The following is a 26,487-nucleotide window of genomic DNA, read 5'->3' as shown; positions in this document are numbered from 1 at the left end:
CTTTGGACTGTAGCGTAAAAGAACCATTTATTATGTGAATGAAAATTGATCATGATTGTACAAAATGCTTAAAACCACATCGGTTTGTTTTGCATCCACAATTAGAAGCAATGCATCGATTTTTATGAAATTTGGCACAAATAATAAACATACACCAAAGAGTTCTCAGTCAATTATTTGACCAATTTTACCGATTCATTACAGAGCTACAGCCGTACTTTTGTGTCCCGATTATTGCGGATACAGGCTTTATATGACATCAGTATAAAATGTTGTATTTCAGATTTGATCTAAAATGTGGCCCACTCTAATCAAAAATTTTGGAAAAAGATCGACAATAAACGTATAAAATTTGCGTTAACAGGGATATGAAGTTTTTCCCTGCTAAAACGTGGAATCAGACCATTTTTGCAGTGAAGATTAACACCAAAGCTAACCTGCCATCGTTCTGCTTGATGCCGAAGAACAGAAAGTTGATTGAAAAAGCTTTCGAAGACATTAGTTTGCTCACTAAACTGTTAAGCAATATCGAATTAATTTAATTCGAATAAAATTCAGCAAGACATTTTGAGGACCCTGCAGGAGTTTCTTCTATACTTCTTACAGAAGTCCATTCTGGAAATTTCTCAAGGAGTTCCTTTGGGAATTCCCATTTTTAAGAATTTCTCCTTTTTTGAATTCCTCCAGCACTTGATTCTGGAATGCATCTAAGAATTTCCTTTGGGATTCCTGTGAATAAATCCTCCTTCTTGTATTCCTTCAGGGGTTCCTTCAGAGATGCTTCCAAGAATCCTTCTGGAGTTCCTTCTAAGATTCTTCCAAAAGTTCCTTTTGAGATTTCTACAGGACTTTTTTCTAATGTTCTTCTATGAGTTTATCGATGGTTTCCTTCAAGAGTTCTTTGAAGTTTTCTTCTGAGATTCTTCCAGATGATCTTTTTAGAATTCCTACAGGAATTCCTTTCCTTCTAGAAGTTTCTTCCGGGATTTATCCAGGATTTTTCTCCCGGGACACCTCCAGGAACTTTTCCGGCATCCTTCCATTCACTCCTACAAGAATTCGTCCACGATCTCTTAGAATTCCGCGAGGAATCCCTTCACGGATTCCTCCCATAGTTCCTTCTGTTTTCTTCAGAAATTTATCCAGGATTTCTCCAGAAGTTGCTTCTAAGACTCTACAAATAGCTCCTCCTGGGATTATGCTAGGGGTTTATTCATGATATACCCAAAAGTTCCAACGGAGTTTCTTTTGAGATTTCTCTGTGATTTCCTTCAAGATTCCTCCAGGAGTTCCTTTTGCATTTTTTCTAGAAGTTCCTTCAGGGATTCCTTCTGATAATGTGTTCAGAAGTTTTTATTTTTTTTTAATTCCCAGAAGGAATTCCTGTGGAAATCTTCGAATGAGTGTAGTCAGTTTTGTACCTTCTAATTTCGACAGATACGAGTATTTCGACTACCACTTGTAATCTTCCTCAGTGTCAGTTATCCACTGGGAATGACACTGAGGAAGATTACAATGCATAAGCAAAATAGAGCAGAATTAAAACTGATAACACTCATTCGAAGAGGGTATTCTGATTAGAGGGTTCGAAAAGTCGGTACAAGATCCTGTGGAAATGTTACGCTTCTCCTGTTAGGAATTGTGTCCTGAAGGAACACCATGAAAAAATCCTCACAAAATTGCTGGAGGAAATTGTTGGAAGAATTCTTCAGGAAAGCCCTGTGGAAATTATACATGAAACTGCTGGTATAATGTCATAAGGAATTCCATAAAAAAAAATTTGAAGGAATGAAACTCTTGCAAGATTTCCATTCATTCAGCTCATTACTACAAATGTAGTACTACACCGAACGTGCCCCATTCATTACGAATCACTTTTTTCAATAGGCTTAGTAGAAAGCTACGTAGCATATAATAGACCCCTACCCCTTGCAGTAGTGATACACAGCAATTAATTTTGTTATATCCAGGCGCGTAATTTCAGGCGATGTATCCATTTTTGAACGAAATTTCATTTGGTTACATCATTTTCCTACATTTATCACACTCACCATGTACACCCTGGTTGGCAACGGAAAGTATCAACAAACCTATTCTAGCAGATACCTAAAAGCAGTATCATATCTATCATCTACCTTATAACTCGTTGAAATAGCTGAGAGGTAACGGGAATGCCTTACAATCAGCGGATCAGTGTACGAATCCATGTCAATATTTTACTTATGTATGGTTCATTTATTGAAGCGGTTCTAGCGATTGGTAGACCCACTTTCAAGCTGCAGCGGCTGATTTGCTGCGTGGAAAGGATGTAGTTTGTACATCAGTTTTACGACGCGACTGATGTGCAGCGAAAATGATATGATATTACAAGATTTTTTTTTTGCTGTGTAGAAAATTGTATGCCTTTGTTCAAAAAAACAAAAAAAAACATTATTCAATTAGCAAATCTCCAGAGATTGTGCCAAGAATTCCAATTGAAGTTCTCTTTAGAATTTCCGCAAAAACGATCCCAGTAAATGCGGTACAAATGTTTCTGCTTTAAGTTATTCTTGAAATTAGGGATCTTACTCCATGCAAACTTGCAATTGTTTAATATATAAATGTAATTCAATAATCGTTTTTAAACTTAGATTTCAAATAAGGGTTTCAGTTTTAAATGGATTATAGTTCCTTGGAAAAAAATATTCATATTATGTCAGATTTTTTGTTTAACATTGAGCGAAATTATTCAGAAAATCTTCCAGAGAATTTTAAGGAAATTCTGCCAGCCATGCCTTCCATGACTTCTCTAAGGGTTCCTTCAGTATTTTTTTTTCATTGGTTTCTTCAGAAAATTCTAGGTTTCCTTTTGAAAGTTCTCTAAAAATAACCTCTGAAATAATTTAGGAACTCGATTTTAAAAAACCTTTCCTGAATTTCTTGCAATATATTGCTCCATTCTGTTAGAAAATTATCCAGAAATTTCTATCATTACATCTTTCACAGATTTCTTTCAACAGTTTCTTTTGAAATTCTTACATGGATTGCTCAAGAATTTCCTTAACATTTTCTGTTAGATGATCTTCCAGAATTTTCTCCAAGAATTATTCTGGGAAAGCTTTCATGGGCTTCTTTTATAATTCCTTCATAGACTTTTCAGAAATCCGTACGAGAAGTCAATCACGATTTTCTTTAACAATGCTTTTAACTTCAGAAATTTTTCTAAGGATTTCTTGAGAAAATTTTCTTTTTCTTTCTTCATTTATTTTGCCAAAGATTCATTCAGAAATTCTTTTTAAAATTTCTCAAGGCATTTTTTCATATATTCCCTTATGAATTTCTCAAAAATTTTCAAAGATTTCTATGGGTTCCTTCTGGAATTCCATCAGAAACTACTTTTCAAGTGATTCATTAAAAAAAACAGGAAATTTCTTAAGGGATTCAGAGTTTCCTACAAGGATTTGTTTAGAAATTGTTTCAAATATTATTTTACAAATCCTTCCAGTGGTTTTTCAGAAAATTTTCCAGAGATATATTGGGCTTTCGGCTTGCAGTCTAACATAATTTGCGTTGGGTAATCTTCAAAGTAGAAACTGTCGGAACGCAAAGGGTCTTAAGAACCTTGTTCAGAAATATTCCCTAGTATATTCTTAACAAATTGCTCTAAAAATATCTCAAGAGTATTTTCTGGGGATCTTTATAGGCACTTATCTAGGCTTGTTTCTCTTCAGTTTCATCATAAATATCTTCTTTAATTTTTTCAGAGATTCCTACAGAACTTGATTAGATATTCCTTCATGGATTCCTCAGAAGTTCTTCCAAAAGTTGCACAAAACTGTTGAGTATTTCTTCAATGAATCCTTAGAAAAAATTTAAACAAATTTTTGGGGGATGATCTCAAGGAATCCCTCTAAACCCCTCGAAATACCTTTACCTTGAAAGAAATTCCTGATCATTTTCTGGAGGAATACCTGGACAAAAAATCCTAAAGCAATTTCTAAAGTGATCTATAGAGAAATTACTGGTTGAATTTCTATGGTAATACCTAGGAGAATATCCGAAGAAACTCCATTAGATATTACATTAATTCCAAGAAAAAATGCTTAAGAGTTTTCTGAAGGAACTCTGCAAGTACTTTCAACGAAAAATTGCTTCAGAAATTTCTGGGGGGAAATCTTGAAAAAAATCTCTTAAAAAATGCCTGCAGAAATCGCAAACAAAGATAGTGGTGGAAATCTTGAAGGTAATCCGCTTTAAATTTCTGAGGGATCCCTGGAGAGTTTTCTTTATGAATATTTGGAAGAACTCCTAGATCTCTAAAGAAATCCTCAGAAAAAAAAAACATAATTTATAAACCTAGCGATGAAAGCGCCTTTTTCGTGCAATCGAGACCCCAATTCAACAAAACTCATGTGACATGTTGATGAATATCGCACTTACATAGGCTTTACAAAAACCCATTTCATGGCAACAGAAATCATATCGTTTATCTGGTTTTTGACGTTTGGGCCCTAAGCTCTTAAAAAAAACGCTATCTTGAATTTTAAGCCGCCATTTTGGATGACATAAAATGCTCCATAAAAAATTAAAAGTGTACCCATTGGAAATTGAATATTGCTCCATAGAAAAATTAAATTGCACCATAAAAAATTGAAATTGCACCAGAGAAAAAAAGACAAATGCTCCATAAGTATTATCAAACTGCACCACATAAAATACAATTTGCTCCATAAAAAAATGAAAATTCTCCATAACTTTAAACATTAGCACCACTAAAGCAGTGCAATGTAAAGCAATTCAGCCCTGTCGAATTAAATTATGAGAATGTTCTATCTATGGAGGATTTTCAATTTTTCATGGAGCAATTCATATTTTCTATGGTGCAGTTCGATAATACTTATGGAGCATTTGTCTTTTTTCTATGGTGCAATTTCAATTTTTTTATGGTGCAATTTAATTTTTCTATGGAGCAATATTCAATTTTCTATGGGTACACTTTTAATTTTTTATGGAGCATTTGCATTTTTCCATGGAGCATTTGTATTTTATTATGGAGCATTTCAGCATTATTTATTGGTGCAAAATTTCACTTTTAATGAGAAAATTTGATGTTTTACCGGTACATTTTTTATAATGTATGGAACGTTTTCAATTATTTATGGGTAACATTGCACATTTTCATGGAACATATGTTCATTCTTTATGGAGCGCTTTTTGATTTTCTATGGAGCGTTTCTATTTGTTTATGGGTGCAATAAATAGGCTGCCCCGACACTACACAGCTATCTAGGCTGATCGGGAAAAGAAGTTAATATTAATGATTAACTTCATACGAACCCGAACAGCCGAAGCCATCTTGGTTATTATGGTTGCTATTTTTGGACTCCGTAAATCCTCCCTATACTAAATACACCCATATTATTATCCTAAAACAACAGTAAACAATCGCCATTTTGGACTCCGGACATATTCTACATATCAAATGTATCCATATTTCATGATGTTCGAGTCTAAACCTCCATTAAACAGCCGCCATTTTGAATTTGAGGCTTGAATATTATGGTAGCCAGTTTTGAACTCCGGTCATCTTACCCATCCAAATTTACTCATATTGAATAGTTTTAGAATCCAAAACTCCATTAAACAGCCGCCATCTTGAACTTGAAGGCGCCATCTTGGATTTGAGACCACCATCTTGGATATTCTGGTCGTCATTTTTTAACTCCAGTCATCTTTCCTATATTAACTACATATACCCATATTGCATGGTTTAGAGCCTGAAAATCTTTTAAACAGCCGCCATCTTGACTTTGGAGCCGCCATCTTGAATGTTGAGCCAACATCGTGGAATTTCTGGTCTCCTGTGTTGATTTCCGCACAACATTCGTCAACCATGCTAAAGGTTACAGAAATCGCCGCAGTTATGGGTAAGCCTGGCTTACCGGTTAAGCCGAGGTGAAGAAATCGACCCTAAGTAATTGGAGATTTTGTTAGAAACCTCCATGAGAAGTTTAAACAATGTCTAGCATTATGAAGCAGTGTGCCCAAGAAGTCGAAATAATTTCCTGCTCTAAAATATCCTTAGTATACCGGGAAGCAAATTTTCCATCATAGCACTGGATTCAATCACCAGAAAACTGCCAAGGGGATTCTAAAGAAATCATCATGATTGTCAATGGAAAACCTCCCCGAATCTTATAAGAAAATTACAATGATCCTGGCAAGATTCTTTTCGGGATCGTACATGAGATCCATCTACAGATTTCTAGAGAATTATAACTGTTGGACTCATTTGTCGTGGGTTTTGTCTTCCCCTGGGGTACCTAACTTTTGTTTTCATTGAATCGTGATCAATCGAATCAACAATAAATGAAAGATTACAATTGCGAGATATATAACCTAGGCCTCAACGGATTAGCCTCAAAGTTAGCGTTCATTGCGTTCAAATTCTAAATGATGAATTTTGCCTCATGTGTTTTTTTTTTCAAGTACAATGTACAAATCTTGAGATTCAATAAGAAAAGATTACCCATACCGTCTTTACTATTTACCTGCTACCATTCCATCATTCCAATAATTGGGCGAAAACGACATACCCCCTCTTTCACAACAAATCAGAAACACAACATGTTTTACTAACAATTCATTAGCCGCCATAGAACCCCCAAGACAGTCCCTCCAATCACCGATAATTGGTTCGAATCAGATTTCAATCGTTGGCAGATTAGTCCATCAAACCACACCACATCATTCAATTGTCTTTTACCATCGTCGACGTCGTCGTCGTCAAATCTTCGCAGCACATTGCGAACCCATCTTCGACTTAAAGAAATACTGTGGAATAGACTGATGTTGATTATAGCGGTACAGACGACGACCAAGGACGATGATGATGATCCTTCAAGTAGGGGTCCATCCCTTCTTGAACCAACCTCGCCGACGCAGTTCAACATGCTTCAGTCAAGACCTCGTCACCGACGTGGCGTTGTAGGGGTTGTTGCGTCTGTCTGTTGCTGCTGGATGTGCTCTCGACTACACCACCACCACCGTTTCCTCCCTTTTGATCCATTTTTTCTCACCAAGCATTTTTTCTTCGTTTCTTTCGCACAGGAGTGACACCGAAAGCGCTGAAGTGAAACAGCCAATTACCAAGACCCAGCGGCTGAAGATCCTGTTCGGAAGAAAGCGGGCCGAGCTGGGCGACTCGATGACGACAGGTGGGGAAGAAATTGTCGATAATGAGCTCATCGTCAGTCCGGCGGTGGCAAGCGGCGGTGGAGCGGCGGAGGATGTTGCCTCGGAGGATTATGCCACTGTGGATCCCGGTGCCCCCAAACGGCGGCCACCTACTGCGTCCAAGGTTTGTTATACCTGTGTTATATCGGGTGGCCAATTATGGCGATTCCTATCCTGGGGATTTTTCCTGGATTTTACTTGGGTTTCATCTTACTGGTGGTGGCAGTTTTGATTGTGTTTTTTTACTGTTTGACATATAAGGTGTTAGCATTTACCGTGCCATTACTATATTTTACTACGTTTTATATGATAACACAGCGTAACAAAAATTAACTTTTGGTCTGTCTCAAGAGCAGACTTATGTGTCTCTGACAGATTTTGGGCCGCTGAATCCGAATCCGGGCTAAGATTTGCTCCAGCACGTCAAGATTTAGAGCTATACCTCAATTTATAGGGCAACATATGCGATTTTAGGCTTTTTTGACTGCAAGCCATTAATCCTTTGATTACTTAAAAAATATATTTCCATGCTGCAAGCCATTAAAAGCCCAAAATCGCATATTTTGACCTATACATTGAGGTATAGCTCAAAATTGTGACGTGCTGGAGTAAATCTGAACCCAGATTTGGATTCAGCGGCCCAAAATCTGTCAGAGACACATAAGTTTTCTCTTGAGACAAAAAAATGTCGCGCTGTGTAGTTCAAGTAACATTTTGAAGACCAATAAGTTTTGTAGAGGGTTTGAAAACCATCATTATTTTGGTTTTATGATGGTTCTAAGAACCTCTTCTAGTCTCTTTGATTAAAACATGATACAACTTTCAAACAACTAGATACCATCAAATTGAAAAGTTAAAAAAGTTTGTATTATGAGTTGTTTCAGTTTACGCTATTAAATCTTATTTAAAATGTATAAGAGGGAAACTCTTAAAACTAATGCCACAATAGTTCAAGTTATTGGACGCAGTGGCTTAATTTCCTCAACAGAGAAGACAAAAAAAACCTTGTAGGCCAAGAAAGCGAAAAATATCAAATGACATAACTATATCACCAATTTCCAAAGGTTTATCTTCTAGGTGTCTAAAAAAATCCCTTATGTAAACATATCTTTTTCAAGGAATTTCTTTAGGGCTTCCATCACACGTAGCCTCCAGAATCTGAAACATCTTGCTCCAGAAATTCATCTCTTTACAGGAGTCTATCGGCAGAATATTACTGGCATTTTTATGTGTTATTTCAGAACATTTCTTTCAGTGGCGTAGCTAGGAATTTGGGGGCCCGGTGCGGAACCAAATGTGTGGGCCCCCATGAAAATTACAGATGTACATATTTTACAATGATAAGTCTATCCTTCTAACTCTCAAATGATCACGCCGTATTTTGTATTTTGTACAAATCGTTGAAAAAAATCTCGACTTTCGAACTCAGCATTAGCGTGATGCTGGAGGTGGTGGCCAACTGACTGACGGAAGGTTAACAATTATTTTCTATATTCTTTTATGAATTTCTTTGGGGATTTCTGCAAGGATACATCCCGGAGTTCCATCAATGAGCGTAAGATTATTTCCTAAGAATAATGTCCTTCCTAATGTTCCTAAGAAAGTCCTTCAAAGATTGCATTACCGTTTTCTTAAAAAAAAACCCTTTCAGAATTATAATTTGTCTTCAAGAATCTTCCATGTGGTTAACGCAAGTGTGTCATTCAGTATTTCACTAAACACTCCATCAGGTATTCTTACAGTGTTGTCTCCGAGCATGTTTTCAAAAGTACTTTAGAGTACTTTGAAAGATTCATACAAAGGCTTTATCAAGTATTTCTCGAAACATTTGTTCAGGAAGTCCATCAGGGATTCAATAATATCTCTGAGGATTCATCTATAAGATCAAAGAATTTGTAAGAAACTCTAGAAAACCCACTAAATAAGTTTTCCAATGATTTTTTGGAACCAGATATTTTTCCAAGAAATTACATCGGAATTCCGTCAGAGGAAGAGAAGTTCTTCTAGAATTTCTTCAAACATTCCTCCATGGTTTCTTTCAGGAGATCCTCCAGGGATATTTGGAGGATCTCCTGAAAGAAAATTATTTTTCCACGGAAGTCAAGCATTTCTCCATAGAATTTATCTTGGTATTCCTCATCTTGGCGTTCCTTTGAAGATTTCTTAAGAATTTCTTCCAAGGATTCCTCCAATAATTACTGCAACGCTTTTTTTTTTAAAAGAATCTGCAAGGATTCTTCAAGGAGTTTCTCTAAAGTTTAATTAAGAGATTCATCCTAGATATCCTCCAAGAAATTTCCAAAGAATCCATTGGATAATAATTTTAAAAAAATCCTCCAAGGATCCCTACAGAAGAAAATTCTTAGAGGAACTTTGGTAGAAATTCGTTCCAAAAATCCTTCTGGATTTCTTCCAACGAATTCGTTAATATCCATCTTCTCTAGGAGTTTCCCCGAGAATTTCTTCAGGAATTTTCACTAGAATTTCTCGAGGAGATCTTCTAAAAATATCTATTTCGACTTTTGATAAGACTCTTTAAAAATTCTTTCACAAAACCTTTTGAAAAATCATTCTATGTTTCCATCAAGCATCTCAGTCAGGAATTTCTTCAGGATTTATGATTTATTCCTCCAGAAATTCCTCCGAAAATTCGTTTAAAACAATCTCTAAGGGTAGTAGGGTCAACGTGCCTTAGTAATCATACAATCCCAAATTCATAATATTCGAAAACAAAGCAATTACCGCACCGATTGATAACGTAATTTTTGTAATCATTCGTACCTACTTCTAACAAAAATCAAAAAAGCGCTTCATTCCTTTGTTTTCAGTAGAATGAAAATAGTAAAGGAACAGGTACCTGATTTGATAAGATAAAACCGAACAATTTCTTCAGAAGTTTCTCCAAGGATGACTGTTTTGCCACTTTCTTCAAGAATTCTTTAAAAATGCCTTGAAGCATCTTTTAAGTGATTAATGGAAGTGGGAGATTTCATTTAGGATTTCCATCGAGAATTCTTCAGGAATCGCTTCAAGAATTCCTACGGGATTTTTCCAATGATTTCTTAAATATTTCTTCAAAAACAAAACCTTTCGGAATTTCATCAAAGATATTGTTAGGAACCTCTGCGAAGGTTTCATCAATCAAATAAAGCATTCCTTGCTTAATTTATTCAATAATTTCTCCAAGAGGATTACTTTTGGGCTTTTTCCAGGGATCGCTTTAGGAATTCTACCAAGGTTTTATTCAAAATTCTAAAGGAATTCTTCCAAAGAGGCCTTTACAAATTCCTGTCAAACTTCCTTCAGGAGTTTTTGCAAAGGTTTCTTTAATAGTTCATCCAATAAATTCTCTTACCATTTCTCCAAGTATTCAACAGATTCAAATTAAAAAATATATAAGAAATCTTTTAATTCTCACAGCAATTCTCCAATGAACTTCTTCCTTCAAACATTTATCTTAGATAATTCTTCAGAGATTTTCTTCGGCTTTCGGCTCTCGATAATAAAGTTATATAAAAAAATCTTCAGCCATTCCATTGTAAATTCTTGTTTTTTTTTTAATTCGCAAGTGTGTATTTTATAGAACCTCAACTTTTCTGAGAATTACCGGAGAAATTTTCTAAAATAACCGCTTCAATTTACAAACGAATTGACTGAACAATTTTCAGTAACCTGCCGAATGAATTTTGAAAGGAACTATTGAAAGAATTACAAAAATAATTGTCAGGTATATTAGCAAAGGGACTGAAACTTATAACCGAGTTCCTCAAAAAAATCTTGAATATTTTTACCAAAGGAATTGCGAACACAATAGCTTAGACATTTTTCAAAAGAATTACCAAAGAATTTATTTAAAAATAGTGAAGAATGAATGGGGCACGTTCGGTGTAGTACTAGATTTGTAGTAATGAGCTGAATTTTAGTATGGTGAGAATGACAATTCTCCGTTTCTGCAATGAAATGGAGCGAAAAGCTTGGGTATTATGATTCCTTGCCTAATTTGATGCTGTTTGAGTAAAACTTTGGATAAATATGTTGTTTATGTTGCAAGAAATGGTGAAAACAATAACACTGTTGCCCAATGTTTTGCTCAAACAGCATCGATTTAGGCAAGGAATGATAATTCCCACGCTTTTTGCGCCTTTTCATTGCAGAAACGAAGAATTTATCTTCTCACCATACTAAAATTCAGCTCGTTACTACAAAATCTAGTACTTCGCCGATCTGTCCTATTCAGAAAAAAAAAATACTTGAGGAATTCCCAAACCAATTTCCGAAGGAAATTGTCAGAATAACTACCGAAGGAATTTCCAAATAATTTTTCAAAGGTATTCCTTAACGAATTGCTGCACGGATTTCCAAAGCAATTACTGAAAAATATCCAAAAAAAATTTCCGAAGGAAGATTCTAATAAAAATTGTAAGAATTCTTTCATGAATTCTCACAGAAATTCCTCCAAGAAATTTTATTGGAATTCTTTCAATGAATTCTATAAGTATTCTTCCAAGGTTTCCATCTATTGATACTATTAAAGATTTACTTAGCGATAACACAAATTTCGTCCTTCACGAAGCTTTTAATATTTTTTTTTAACGATTCCATCAAGCATTTGTTCCAAACGAGGATCTCCAAGGGATATCTTTTACGATTCATCTAGGAATTACTTCAAAGTTTTCTTAACAAATTCCACCAAGATTTTATTTTATAAATTCCTTCAAGATTTGTTTTTAGAAATTTCTGCAAGGGTTCTTTTTGCAATGCCTCAAGCGGTTTTCTTAAAGTCAAGTTCTTTCAAGTATTTCTTACGAAACATTGTTCAAGAATTTCAAAGATTTCTTCAGAAATTCTTCCAATAATTACTGTATGAAATCGTCGAAAGATAACGCATTTTTTTTAATTTCTCTTTCACAATTCGTCCATGATTCTTTTAAGAAAATCCAATAAATATTTAATTTTTTTTTCAAGAATTTTTTCAAGCTATGTTACAAAGATTCCTTCAGGGATTTCTCAAAGGTTTCCTTCAGATAATCCTACAAGGGTACATTCATCTCCAAAGGATTCCTGCACAAATTCCCTTAGGGGGTCTTAAAGGAATCCCCCCAAGGCTTCCAGCAGAAATTTTTCCACTGAAATCTGTGGGAACTCTTTCGAAAATTGTTTTTTGATTTGCATCAACGAATTTGAGAGGAATTCTTTGGGATTCATGCCATTATATCTTTGAAAAATAATCTAGGCATTTCATAATTGATTCTTCCGGAACTCCCTTAGCTTTCAAAATTTCTTCAAGAATCCTTTACGTAATTCCTCATAAAACATCTAGTACTTCTACTACTACTTCATAGTACTGTAGTAATCCGTCAAGAATGTTATCAAAGATATTTCCAAAATAAACCTAATGATTCTTTCCGAATACATCTTAAAATTTATCTAGAATATTCTTCGAGGATTCCTTTAAAATTTCCTCCCAATATTCTTGCAAGCATTTCTACAAGGATCCTTTCAGGAATACCTCCGAAATTCCTTCAAAAATCTCACAAGGATCCATTGAAGAGCCATGCCCAGAGTTGCCAGATGATTTTTCGAAAAATCTGTATCACTATTTTCAAAAATCTGTATCCCATACAAAATTTGGGTGAAAAATCTGTATCCCATACAAAAGTAAAAAAGCGCGTAAAGCTCAAAAATCTGTATCATATATAATATGAAATCTGTACGAATGGTCAAAAATCTGTATAATACAGATAATTCTGTATGTATGGCATCCCTGGCCATACCTGATCAAGCATGATCTCAGAAATTCATCAAAGATATTTTCCATGAGGAACTCCTGCAACATTCTTTCTTTGAGAAGTCTCTGAAAGGATCTTTGGAGAAATTCCTTATGGTTCATCTGAAGGATTCGTTGAAGGACTTCATGACATAATCCTTGAAGGACTTTATGAAGGGATCCGAAGAGGTATTCCTGAAGGAATGCTTGAAAGAATTTATAAGGTAAACTAATCCTTGAAGGAATTTTTGAAAGATTCCTTGATACATTTTGGAGAAAAAAATCCTGAAGAAATTCTTGGTGGTGTTCCTGAAGGAATCAATTCAAGTATTCCAAAATCAATGGTTAGAAAAATTTCTAAAGCAATCCATAAAAAAAGTTCTGAAGTTAATCTTAGAGGAATTTGTGTAAAAGCCTTTGAAGTAACTGCTAGATAAATCGTAATACATATTCCCGAAGGCAAGGTATGTAAGTATTTACCTTGCCCGAAGGAATTCTCGTAGAAACCCTTCAAGGAATACTTGGAAAGAAATACTTGATGAAATTGTTGGAATACGTTGATTGCACTTTTTATTATACGAAAGCAAAAAAAAACGACAAAATACTGTTTTTACGGTTTTGACTTGGCATGTGTTGAGATCATAATTTCATAAATGCGGCCTCTGAATTTTGGGTGCTACCTTAAGCTGAGTCAACAACTATATTGAATAGGTCTTCTTCAATACATTTTTTTAGGGATGCCTCCATGAATGTTAATAGAGTTTTCCTCTAAGAACTTCTAGCTGGGTTTTTTTCGAAGGTCATGTTGGAAAGTCTCATGAATCTATCTATATATAAAAATGCAGTGACATACGTGGTACCGCGCATAACTCGCGAACGGGAACGTCTGATTTGGGTCATCTTGGCTTTGTTCTGTTAATTTTCACCCAAGGAAGGTTTATAAGGCCAAAAACATGAAGAAATTGAAACTTTTTTAAAATCGATTTTTCATGCAATTTGCGTACGGGGACTTGGTCTTGAAACGTCAAAAAACTCAGTAGGCAAGACAAAGTTTGCCAGGGTCAGCTAGTTTCTTACAAATTTTGACAATACTTTTTGATTTGATTTAAGATATCTTCAAAACTTCCCTAATTCTTGTCCGATAGAGTTTACCTTGAAAAGTTCATCGAAATGTATTATCAGATTCATTTGGAATTACAAAATTTTCTGGCGGAGTTCCCACGATTCTCACAGGAACCTTTTTTTTATATCACACATGGGGGGGGGGCATACGTTTAAAATAGTTAATAAATAGAACTACATAAGAGGAATTCCACGGAGTCATGTCAGTCGATCCTGAGCGACCATTTCAAAAATATCTGAAACTTTGCACAGTTTTTCAATTTCATCTAAATCGCCATTTTTCGATATCAAACCTTCATATTCACTCACGACTAACTTTTCAAAAGGGTGCATGCGAAAATAGTTCAAAAATATTCTAAAAGCTGTACAGCAAAAACGGATTGTTCGATTGTTATGAATTTTTCAGCAAAGTTAGATAACTAAATGATGATTCCTTAGAAAATATACACTGCAAAAAAAATCTTTTTTTACCTTAAAAAAATATGATCTTTGTCACAAAAACTCAAATATCTCAAAACCCTATCTTTTTACCAACGTCAATTTTTTAGGGAAAATGGCCCATTATATCAGCTATCTACCATAAAATTTTGGTGATGGTAAACTGATAAACAAAAAAGTTATGACATTTCAAACATTTTACAATTTTTACATTTAGTAACAAAAAAAAATTTTTTCTGTGTAAATTATTTCGAAAATTATATTTTGATGCTGATTTTATTGTAAAGGCTACCGTCTGAATTAAACAAGTTGTTTTCATGATATTTTTGTTTGATTATTCATAATTACTATAGTATCTATTTGAAACTTAGACGCGATCCAGTGTTGTGATCAAAAATATTGAGAGTGTCATACTTTTTATTGTGCGTGACTGGTGGAAAAATCCCTTGATAGTGTTGAAAAGCTGTTGATCATAAGAAAAATGGAATTAAACTTATTTTTAAGACGAAAGCTGCATAATAAAAGTTTTATATATACGCGTATACGTCTAGTTGATCTGCAAAAAAAAATACCTCTTAGAGAAGAGACTTTATGATCGGAAGAATGCGAGTAACTTCAACAACAACAAATGCATGAGAGGTACATACCACAGACAAACAGACGAAATGCCTAGAACAATTTTCGTGAAAATCCATCGCTCATTTTACACTACCACCACCTGGTGGAAATGTTTCACGAAACACTGCGTTGTGCAATATCTTCATCAGAAGGCGCTAGTGTGAAACGTCAAACGCAAAGAAAAACGATGGGCACTCTTCTGGTTATGAAAGCCACAACCAAGATTCAAAATGATCGTTAAAGGCGTGGTCAATGAAAATTTCGTCAGTGTTACGTTTGTTTGTCTGTATACATACCATGACAATGCTCACGAAAATGCAATACTACCGCTATGGATATTTGATTTGAGACCGTTTGATGAAAAAAAAAATGTTCAAAAGAGTTACGAAATCTCACCGAAAGCACCATAGATAAACTGAAAGAGACTGGTTATGCCCAAATTGAATACAAATTTACGCATTTGCACGTCCTGCCGTCTAGACTTTGACAAACGAGCCATCATCGGTAAAGCAGGGCGCAGGAAGTTCGAAAACGACAACAACTGAGAAACTGCCAGAAGTGCTAAGTGCAGAGAGTCATGCCACCATTTTTTTTCCTCCCCTGTTAAGGAAATTAAGCCACCGCGTCCAATAGGCTGAACTTTTGTGGCATGTCCCGTTTTGATATTCGCATCTAGCCAGCTAATTACCATGTGTCAAGTAATCAGCTACTGCCACGACGCGTCGTCTCCCAGTCAGGTGCAATGGAATTGATAAACTCCAAGACCTTTCCAGGTTTTGCAGACCAGATCTCACTGGGTTGCAAGCAACCACTATTTAGAAATCTTTGCCTGCGCGTGTATAAAGCACCACAACTGCAAAGCAGATGTTCCGAGGTTTCACGTTCCGTATTACAGAAACGACAGATATCACTCTGAATATGGCCAATATTTTTCAAGTGATACCTGCTCGGGCCAGTGTATGTACATAGAGCTCTCTTGTTGAGCTCTAAGAGCTTTTTGGTTTTATAAGCATTTGGTGTTATAAATCGTTTTGACTGATTGCAATTTTTGACATCCATCCAATTGGATATCACCCTCTGCTCAGCCCAGCGTTTCAGGTCCATTTTAATTGTACAGTTTGATATACCACAGAATGGTTCTGGGCCAGCAAACTGTAAATTGGAACCACTTTTAGCAAGCTCGTCTGCCATTTCATTTCCTTCAATGCCACCATACCATCAGCGACATCTGTTTAAACAATTTAATCATGCCCCTTTTCAAAAATGCTTTGAAATATACTTCAACATCTATACCCATTTCAATATTTTTAAAGGTTGCAAAACACGCTTTCAACATTCATCTTGAAGAAGAGGGAAAACACTTGTCCTCAAATGTAACAGCAAATTAATGAATAAACGACTAATGCGCGGAGGGCGTGATAAAATCGGAACATTACTGTACATATAATATACATAATACATAATAAAAACAGCTTGTTTTACTCACGCAAGGCCATTAACAATAAAATCAGCATCAAACTGCGATTTCCGGCCGAAATAATTTACACAGAAAAAAAAATTATTACTAAATGTGAAAATTGTGAAATGTTTGAATTGTCATAACTTTTTTGTTTATTAGTTTATCATCACCAAATTTTTATAGTAGATTGCTAATACAATGGACCGTTTTCCCTAAAAAATTGACGTTGGTAAAAAGATAGGGTTTTGAGATATTTGAGTTTTTGTGACAAAAATGATATTTTTTAATGTTAAAAAAAGATTTTTTTTCACAGTGTATATTTTCTTAGAAATCATCATTTAGTTATCTAACTTTGCTGAACAATAAAATCAGCATCAAACTGCGATTTCTGACCAAATAATTTACACAGAAAAAAATATTTACCAAATGTGAAAATTGTGAAATGTTTGATATGTTATAACTTTTTTGTTTATTAGTTTACCATCACCAAATTTTTATGGTAGATTGCTTATACAATGGACCGTCTTTCCTAAAAAAATTACGTTGGTAAAAAGATAGGGTTTTGAGATATTTGAGTTTTTGTGACAAAAATGATATTTTTTAATGTTAAAAACGATGTTTTTTCACAGTGTATATTTTCTTAGGAATCACCATTTAGTTATCTAACTTTGCTGAAAAATTCATAGCAATCGAACGAATCATTTTGGCTGCGCAGATTTTTGAATATTTTTGAACCATTTTCACATACACCCTTTTGAAAAGTTAGTCGTGATTCAAAATAAAAATTTGATATCGAAAAATGGCGATTTAGATGGAACTGAAAAACTGTGCAAAGTTTCAGTTCAATAGAAAATCATGAATTAAAAAATTTCCTTAATTTTGATGCTGTTGCTTGGAATCGCTCTGCTATAAATGAGGAAACTTAGAACGTGACAACAGGTTTCGCTCGTTAGGATTGACAAAGGGCTGAGAGAGCTCACAAGATAATTAGGGGAGCCTAGAACGCATTATGTTCTATAGAACTCCAGGGAAATCAAAAAGGGGTTTTAGGTGAATTCAAAGAAGTTCAAGGGGCTAAAGGAGCATTTAAGAAGTATTTAGAGCTACAGGGTCGCACTTGGAACATTCTGGAACCTTAAGTGACCCCTTGACACTCGCTGAAACTTACTTATACTTCGAAGTCCCAGATACCTTCTGAAAATATCTTTATCCACAGAAACGTTCTGGAACACCCCTGGATCGTTATGAAACACCAAATTCTCAAAAACCTACTGGATCACTCTGAAACGTCCCTTAAAACCCTTTTAAACTACCCTAAAGTGCCCTGAGACACCCTAAAACGCTCCTCCGGCCCCCTGAAACGCATTTCAAAGCTCCGAAAACATTTGAAATCCCATGAAACATTCAGAAACTCCTGTGAATTCCCCTGAAGCATCCTCAGATCCCCTAAGACCCCTTGAAAACTGCTACCTCCAGAGTCTCTGAAACCCCCGGAAGCTCCCCCTGTGGTCCACTAAAACGCCTCTGAAAACCCTTGAATACTGTTTAAACCAACAGAAACACATCTGAGAACCTCCTAAAACTTCCTAAAGTTCCATGAACACCTTTAAAATGCTCTCAAAAAACCATTTGAAACCCCACGAAACCCTAAGAAACACCCATGAATTCCCCTGAAGCCACCTAAGATATCCTAAAGCCCCTTGGAAACCCCTTGAAATACCCAGAGTCTCTGAAACTACCCTAAAGCTCCCCCCACCTCTGAAACGCCTCTATGTGCTTCTTTGAAACACACCTGCAAACCTCCTAAAACTGCCTAAACTTCTCTGAAACTCGAAAAACCCTTTTAAACCTCATGAAACCCTCCGAAATACCCGTGAATTTTCCTCGTGCCATTTAAAATCCCCTTAGATTATTTAGAGTCTCTGAAACCTCCCTGAAAAGCTCTTCATAAACCCTTTAGCTCACCGAAGTCCGCTGAAACGCCCCTGACGCGTTTGAAACCTCCTGATATTCCATGACATACCTCCGAATCCGCTTTGCAACCCCCTGATACGCCCCGGAAAATCCTCTTAAGTCCGTTGAGGCTTCTCGAAACCGTGTCAGCAGACTGTGGTGTCATCGAGGATACTCCAGTAACTAGCTCTTGAAAACAAAATAAAATTGATTTTATTTCTAGTATGACCGCCTTTGCAATTGTATCAAAAATAACCTATATATATTTTTTTCTTTTTTTTTCACAACCATTCATGCAAGAAAATAACTTGTCAGTTAAATTCGAAATTGTTTCCGGTCTAATGGATGTTAAAAAGACCACTTGTGTGAAAATATCCCGGTGTTTCATCCAAAATTCCATACAGAGAATTTTTAAGAAGTTTTGTCAGGAATGGCTCCGGAGATTTCTCTGAAAATTTTCTCAGGATTTCTTCCGGAGCTTCCTTATGAAAATTTTCAGTTTCTTTAACAATTGCCTTCAATGATTTTAGATGTTACCTCAGAAGTTATTTTAACAATTCCGACATTATTCCATTTCTTCAGAAAATCCCGCAGAAATTCCTTTCCAAAAATCTTTAACAGAAAATTATCCGGGAACATCTTCCAATTTTTCCAGAATTTCCTCCAGAATCTCATCTGAAGGATACTCCAGCAATTCATCCAGAAAAACTTCCATGGAAATCTACCAAGGTTACTTTCAGAAATTCTTCCAAGGATTTTTAAATACATTTTTGCAGGGCATTATTCAGAAATTACCTGAACAATTTCTCCTAGAACTCTCTTAGGTTGATTTTCATGAGTATCTTTTGAAACTCCACCAGGGACTGCTTCAGAAATTCTTATACGAGTTTGTTTACAAAATTCTTCGTAAAATTCTCCAGGAATTCCTTCACATTTTTTTCATAGGGATTCCTTTAGAAATTCAAATAGGTACTTCTTCAAGAAGTCTGTCAGAAATTTATTTTGGAATTGCCGCATTAATGCGTGTAAGAATATCTGCCGCAATTTATTTAGAAAATCTTGCAGTAATTTCCCCAAAAATGTTTCCATTATTCTTTCAATGATTCGGGCATTTTATTCAGAAACATTTCCAAAAAATCAGTCCTACTAGAATTCCACTAATTCGCCAGAAATTTTCCGTATTAATTTTTTTTCAGGAACACCACCAAGGGTATCTTCATCAGTTTCTCCAGGTGTCTCTCCAAAAATTCCTCCTGGGATTTCTTCAAAAATTTCTTCTAGTTTTCTCCAGAGAAAAATTCAAGTGATTTTATCAGGAACTTCTTTAGGAGTTCTTTCAGAAATTCCTGTGCGGATTACTTCTAAAATTTCTTTAGGGATTTCCTGAAAAATATCTCCTGACACTTCTACAAAGCCTAAGAAATTTCTCCAGGAATTTCAACAAAGGGTTTGTTTTAAAGCATGGAGTTTCTCAGAAGAATTTCCAAAATTTTCGTCAAAAATGCTTTCAATTCTTCCAAGAGTTCGATCAAGACTTGCTTGAGGATTTCCATCAGGGATTCCTGAAGAAATTTCTACTGAGATTGTTTTTAAGAAATTACTGCTGCAGTGCCGTCAGAAATATTTCCTGGGATTGTTTTACAAATTCCTGCAGGAATTGTTTCAGATTCCAGAAGTTTTCTCAAGAATTACAAGATTTGGAAGAATTTCCGTAAAAAAATCAAAGAAGGATTTTCTCAAGAAATCCCTGGAAGATTGTCTAAAGGAATCCTTAAAAAAATATTCCGGAGAAAATTATTAAAAATTTCCTAAATCATCTCTAGAGGAATTCCTGGATGAAACACTGAGATAATACCTGAAGAACTTCTAAACTTCTTAAAGTATACTTTCATTGATATGAAAACAAATTGAGAAGCTGATGGAGCAAGTTATTGCAAAAAAGATATGGCTGATGAATCGCTGGAGAGATTAATGTAGAAATCAATACAGGAATTTCTCATGGAATATCTTTGAAAATGTCTGCAGTAATTCATATTTTAACTGCATACAAAGGAACAAAAAAGTCACGAAGAAATTCTTTAGAGAACCACTAAGGAAAATTTTGAAAAATAAAAATAACTTTTTAAGGAATCTTTGAAAGAATAACTTGAAGAACTGCAGAAACCTCTGCAGGTATACATAGCAGAATTTTTTTTAAAAATTCTAGAAAAATAGCAATGCATACATTCTGTAGTATTTTCGGTAAGAATTTCTAAGGGAATTTCTGGATAAATTCCTGAAGCATCACCGGTAAATTTTCTGAAAGAATCTCCGAAAAATTGATCCTTATTAAAAAGCAATCCTAGGTGGAACTTCTTGACGAACTTCAGAAGGATCGTTCAAACGAATTTCTTGACAATTTTCCAGAGGATTTTCCAAATGAACGCCTGAGATAATCCCTGAATACATGAAGGAAAAAAAATACGAAAGAGTTCATAAGAAAAAAGAAATGAATTTCTATAGAAAAACCTTAGAGAAATTTCCAGAAAAGTCTGTGAAAAGCAATACCTACTTTTGAAAAAGCCTTTGCAGAAACTCGTGTAGTAGTCCCTGGAAATATATGAAGGCATGCATACACGAACATACATATGTGGCAATCCTTGAAGGAATTTCCTGAGAAATCCCTGAAAGAATCACAAAAGGAAGTTCTGAAGGAAACTTCTGAAGAAGACCTAAAGATTATTCCTGATGGATTTCATATAAGAACCTCTGGGGGAATCCCTGGAGGTATTTTCAAAAATTACATTGACAGGAATGCATTCTGAGGGGAAACCTGGAGAAATGTTTGGAAAAATTGATCATTCTAGGAATTCTGGAAAAAGTTTGATGAATCCTGAAAGAATCTCAAGAACAGGATCAATTTGTTTGTTATTACTGCTTGTAGATATTGAAAAAATCCCTACAAATCTGTTCGTTATGATGAACTTGGTGGTCCTTCTACAGATATCAACATTCATCATCATCATAAGTTCCCAACTAACAATCACTCATTTAACAGGCACCATTATGACGAATTAATTCAGCATAATGTTGAATAACATTTGAATTATGTTCACGTACAACCTATGTTCGGGTTTCATTCACACAAATTTGGAGAAGTTATAAAGCATCATGTTGTGCACCAACTTAATTTTTTGTCGTTCAAAGCGTTTTACAAATGTACAGGAAAGTGGTTATTAAGCTTTGGCAAAAATGACTGAAAATAAATAAAATGCAAAAATGTTGAACTCTCACGAGAGTAATTATTTACTCTCATGTTGAGAACACCTGTTATGAAATAAGAATTACATACAAAATTACCTAAATCCGGATTAGAACTCGAGACCTGTCGATTGCCAGCCGCATGCCTTCCTATCTGCGCCATCCTAGAGATAATCTTCCCATGACTCAATAATGATCATTCCTGAACTTGTGTTCAGCAGTGGTGAATTAGCACAGCACGTGGTAATCAACTGAACAACGCCTTATACTATAACAGCTGTTCAGCCCAAAACACGTGTTTTCCATTCTGATTTCGCTGTCAGTATTTTTATCGCACGGTGAGAAAACTTGTATCGAATGCGGCCAAAAAGTGTTGGTCCTTATTGAAGATATTGTTTCCAGACGTACTAATTGCGATATGAATATGTTTTTATTTTTATTATTAAATATCGATCTTTAAAAATGTATGACAATATGTGGTGCGGTATGGTTTCGGACATGGTGCATTCACAGCATCTGTTCAAGTAATCTACTCATGTTCAGTCGAATATCCGTTAAGCAATTTTTTTTATTTATGCTTTAGGAATGTTTAGGGATACTTGAAATGTGTCGATTTCTGAATGCTGTTTGGTTATCTAGGTGGCTGTGGGAACAATATTCAGTAAACACGACAGCACTGAAATGTCAAATGCATCAATCCAAGCGTCTCGTACAATCGAACTACAATCAAGATGCAAGATATCTTGTTACAGACTACTAATAATAAATAAATGCCTCATTTTTACGTTGATTACGTCTCTTGACACTCAATTTTAAATTACATAATTCTATTCTGTTTTTTTTTATGTTTTATTTTAAGTGATTCGTTTAAAATATTGGTTCTTTAATAACTTGGTTGTCTAAACTGTTTAAGCCATGTTTTATCCCATAATCCGAACAAAGTTCCGAGTCAAACTACGACGGGCTGAAGGCGTTTATTTGGCAAGTGAAAAGCACATTGTTCAGGAGCATATGCTTATCGATACATCAGCTTAATAAAATGCAGACAAATGTTTTGTTAAACTCTTTTGTTAAGGAATCAATGCTTGTCGAATAAATTTCTTGTTAAACTTTTGAAAACTGTTTTAATTTATCATTGTTGATACCGATGAGGAAAGTTGACTACTTTCTCAATTGAAAAATCATTTAAACAGTAATGTGTAGAGCATAATTTTAGTTCAGCTATCATTACCATTATTAAGCAACAATTCAGCAAGCTTGCTTGTTTGTGACTTGCAATTGTTAGTTGGGTTAACTATTTTCTCAATTAAAAAATCATTTAAACAGTAATGTGTAGAGCATAATTTTAGTTCAGCTGTCATTACCATTATGGTGACTTGGTGCATCACAGAATTCTCATAGGAATCATTGACTTTTTAATTTTCAATGATTGTTTGCCTCGCGTTTTTGAAGTGATAACAAACGGGAAATTTTGCAGTCACGCAGTAGAAAAAGTATCATCACACTCACCACGAGTGAGCATATGGGATGATACATTTTCATCCGAATTTGCGCTTTGGTAACTGAGTTTTATCACTTTGAAATTTCGAGCGAGATTTCAATGATGCTGATGACGCACTACGCGTCGTTATTAGGCAACAATTCAGCATGCTTGCTTGTTTGTGACTTGCAGTTGTTAGTTGGGTTGTTAACACTTGGTTCAAAAAGCAGAATACATTTTGCAAGATTCATACCCTCATTATCCTCACTACAATAACACACCTACATTAGACATTATTGACCACGAGCTAACTCTCCCATCTATCTCCCCCCTAATCAACAGACCGATGAACCGGCGACCCTCGTTTACGCCGAACTCCAACTGAAACCACCCGCAGAGCACGGCTACGTCTCGAAGCCGGCCGAATCGACCGAGTATGCGGAGATCCTGTACGTGCAGAACAGCGAAGGCAAAACCGGACCGGTTGTGGTCGGCGAAGAATCCGGTGAACGACCTGCTGCCTCGGCAGCCCAACCACCCGCAACCAAACCGGAACCATCCGCCGGTGAACAGAAAAAGTAAACGTCCACTACCTGAAGTTTTTTCCGACTTAAGCCGTTGCCAGGAGGAAGTCAATCCTCAATCATCGTCCGTCGTCATCATCGCTGTTCCGTTATCGGCCGCCATTATTGTCACCATCAGCCAGCGAACGGAATGGAATCATCAAATTACCCGTCCCAGCAGCAGCAGCAGTGCGCTTGTTTACGTGTATTTTAAGAAATCTTGAGCCGTGAATAAATCATTACACAGTCTGTACTACCAGCCATCCACACGAGATACGGAATCTCCTACGCACAAGCAGTGAACGTAGAAGTGAAAAGTCATTGACATCGAGAATCTGCGCAAAAAAGTATACTTTTAAGATTTCGTAATTAAATGTACTTAATAGGACGTGAAGAGCAACAAGAAAATTGAATTTCGCTGTCCATGAGTGATGGATACCAGTTTGTATTTTGTTTTAGATGTAAGCAGGGAACGATAGATCAGATTACATTTTGCGAATGGAAGCTTTGCTTTGGTGCAGCTTTGAGTGTAATTTTTATAGATTTTGATGTGAATTTTACTTTCAAATATATTTTAAACCAATTATGATGTCATTTATTTTTAGACTTTGAAAGAAATCATTGAGCCAATAATTTTGTTGGTGGTGAGGCCTCTGCTGTACGTAGAAGACTTCTCTATTCAACTCGGCCCATGGCTGTGTGTCTCCATATCCGCACTCCGCCGTAGATTTTACACAGCGCCTTCCGTTCGAAAACTCCAAGGGCGCGTTGACCCTCTGCACGTATGCTTGTGCCCATAGAGGACCACCGAACTCATCAGCGTTTTGTAGATAGTTATCTTCGTGTGACTTCGTTCGATTGTACAGTTCTGCGGAGTCCAAAGTAAGCTCGATTTCCTTCCACAATGCGTCTCTGAATTTCTCTGCTGGTGTCGTTGTCGGTGGTAACCATTGAGCCCAAGTACCCGAACTCTTCAACCACCTCGATTTCATCACCGTCGATAGAAATTCGGAGTGGCGGACGTGGTGATTCCTGCCTGGAGCCCTTTGTCATCCATCATGTGTCTTCGACACATTAATGACTAATCCGATTTGCCTGGCTTCACTCTTTAGTCGGATGTACGTTTCCGCCATCGTCTCAAATTTACGAGCAATAATATCAATATCATCAGCGAAACCAAGCAGCTGAACGGACTTCGTGAAAATCGTTCCACTCGTGTTTATCCCCGCTCTCCTAATTACACCCTCTAAAGAAATGTTGAACAGCATCACCTTGCCGTTACCCTCTGCGAGATTCGAAGGCGATCCATCGTCGCCTTGATCAATCGTATCAGTTTATCCGGGAATCCGTATTTGTGCATAATCTGCCATAGCTGTTCTCGATCGATTGTATCATACGCCGATTTGAAATCGATGAACAAGTGATGTGTGGGCACGTTGTATTCGCGGCAATTCTGCAACACCTGGCGGATGACGAACATCTGGTCCGTTGTAGCGCGTTCACCCATGAATCCAGCCAGATATTGCCCCACGAACTCTCTTGCAATCGGTGGTAGACGGCGGTATAAAATTTAAGAGTATTTTGTAGGCAGCGCTCAGCAGCGTGATCGCGCGGTTATCCAACTTGTCGCCCATTTTGTAGATGGGACACCCGAACCCGATACCTTCAATCTTCCATCCATCAAATCTTGGTAATGACCCAGTGTAGTGCTCTCAGCAGTGCTTCTCCACTGTATTTTTGAAGAAGACTGTTGATGAACAGGATGAAACGTAGCGCACTAAGGCAAGACGCTTGTGGAGTGCCAAGCCCTCGCACAAGGGGGTGGGGTGGGGTTTGGGTAGGTCCGAAGAAAAATGCCTGTCGGCGTGTCGTGTTTTCGAAGACGTTATCAGGGACCTCACTCTATCACGTTTTGTACAGTACTCCATCCATTGTAGATCACCACGGGTTCTGTTGGGGCTCCTCGAATAAAGTTTGAACGCTGGTTTCCTGAGTTGACTGTTTGTTCGATACCCTTGTAATCCAAGGGGTACGCTGGTCCCGTACCCAGATGGTCTGTTCTGGCACATGTTGGTCAAGAAGAAGCTGCGGTTCTGTTGTTAATAGTTCCGTTTTCCTATCGATGGGAAGCTTATCCCTCGCCTCGAAGTCCGCTTGGAGGTGAAGTTGGTTTACTTTACTTTCGTTTCTGTTGGTTTTCGTACACGCAAGTCAGCGATGGGGAAGACGACTGCATGATCCGAGAAAGAGTTTGAATTTCTCCCTCGGTCATTCATTTATTTAGGTATTTTCTCGGCCATTTATCTGGTAATTCCTCTGAAAATTGAGCTTGAGCTTAGGCTTGAGCTTGATTGACCGCCCGTTGATGCTACTCCAGTATCACCAGACCAGCTGCACTCACACAAGGAACCAATGAGGTATCTGCCGGGAACTAAGCAGGCATCTTCAGTGTGTGAGTGTTGGTCATCTTCTATTTATAGGCGACAATGGCGCCTGCCACGTCAGTTTGCAGGTCAATGTGGGAAAGAGGAAGTGATTGATTGCATTCGTTTGTATACCTTTGCAGACCGAATATACCTCTGCGCCTGCACAAAGTCAGTCGGATGTCGGAGCGTTGGTGGGATATGGTTGG

General features: G+C 36.5%; 1 protein-coding gene across 1 annotated transcript in view; it reads left to right on the top strand.

The window, feature by feature from the left end:
* LOC109433484 (fasciclin-3) overlaps window positions 1–24,439 on the top strand; it is a 381,470-nt gene extending 357,031 nt beyond the window's left edge. The window contains exons 9-10 of the mRNA XM_029875815.2: window positions 7,090–7,339; window positions 23,635–24,439. Of these exons, the coding sequence (XP_029731675.1) occupies window positions 7,090–7,339; window positions 23,635–23,874 (490 nt within the window). The 3' untranslated portion in view covers window positions 23,875–24,439. The remainder of the gene's footprint in view (window positions 1–7,089; window positions 7,340–23,634) is intronic.
* Window positions 24,440–26,487: the final 2,048 nt, after the last annotated feature.

The sequence above is a fragment of the Aedes albopictus genome, chromosome 3 (genome assembly GCF_035046485.1).
Source record: "Aedes albopictus strain Foshan chromosome 3, AalbF5, whole genome shotgun sequence".
NCBI classification, from domain to species: domain Eukaryota; kingdom Metazoa; phylum Arthropoda; class Insecta; order Diptera; family Culicidae; genus Aedes; species Aedes albopictus.
This window is presented reverse-complemented; position numbering and strand designations above follow the sequence as displayed.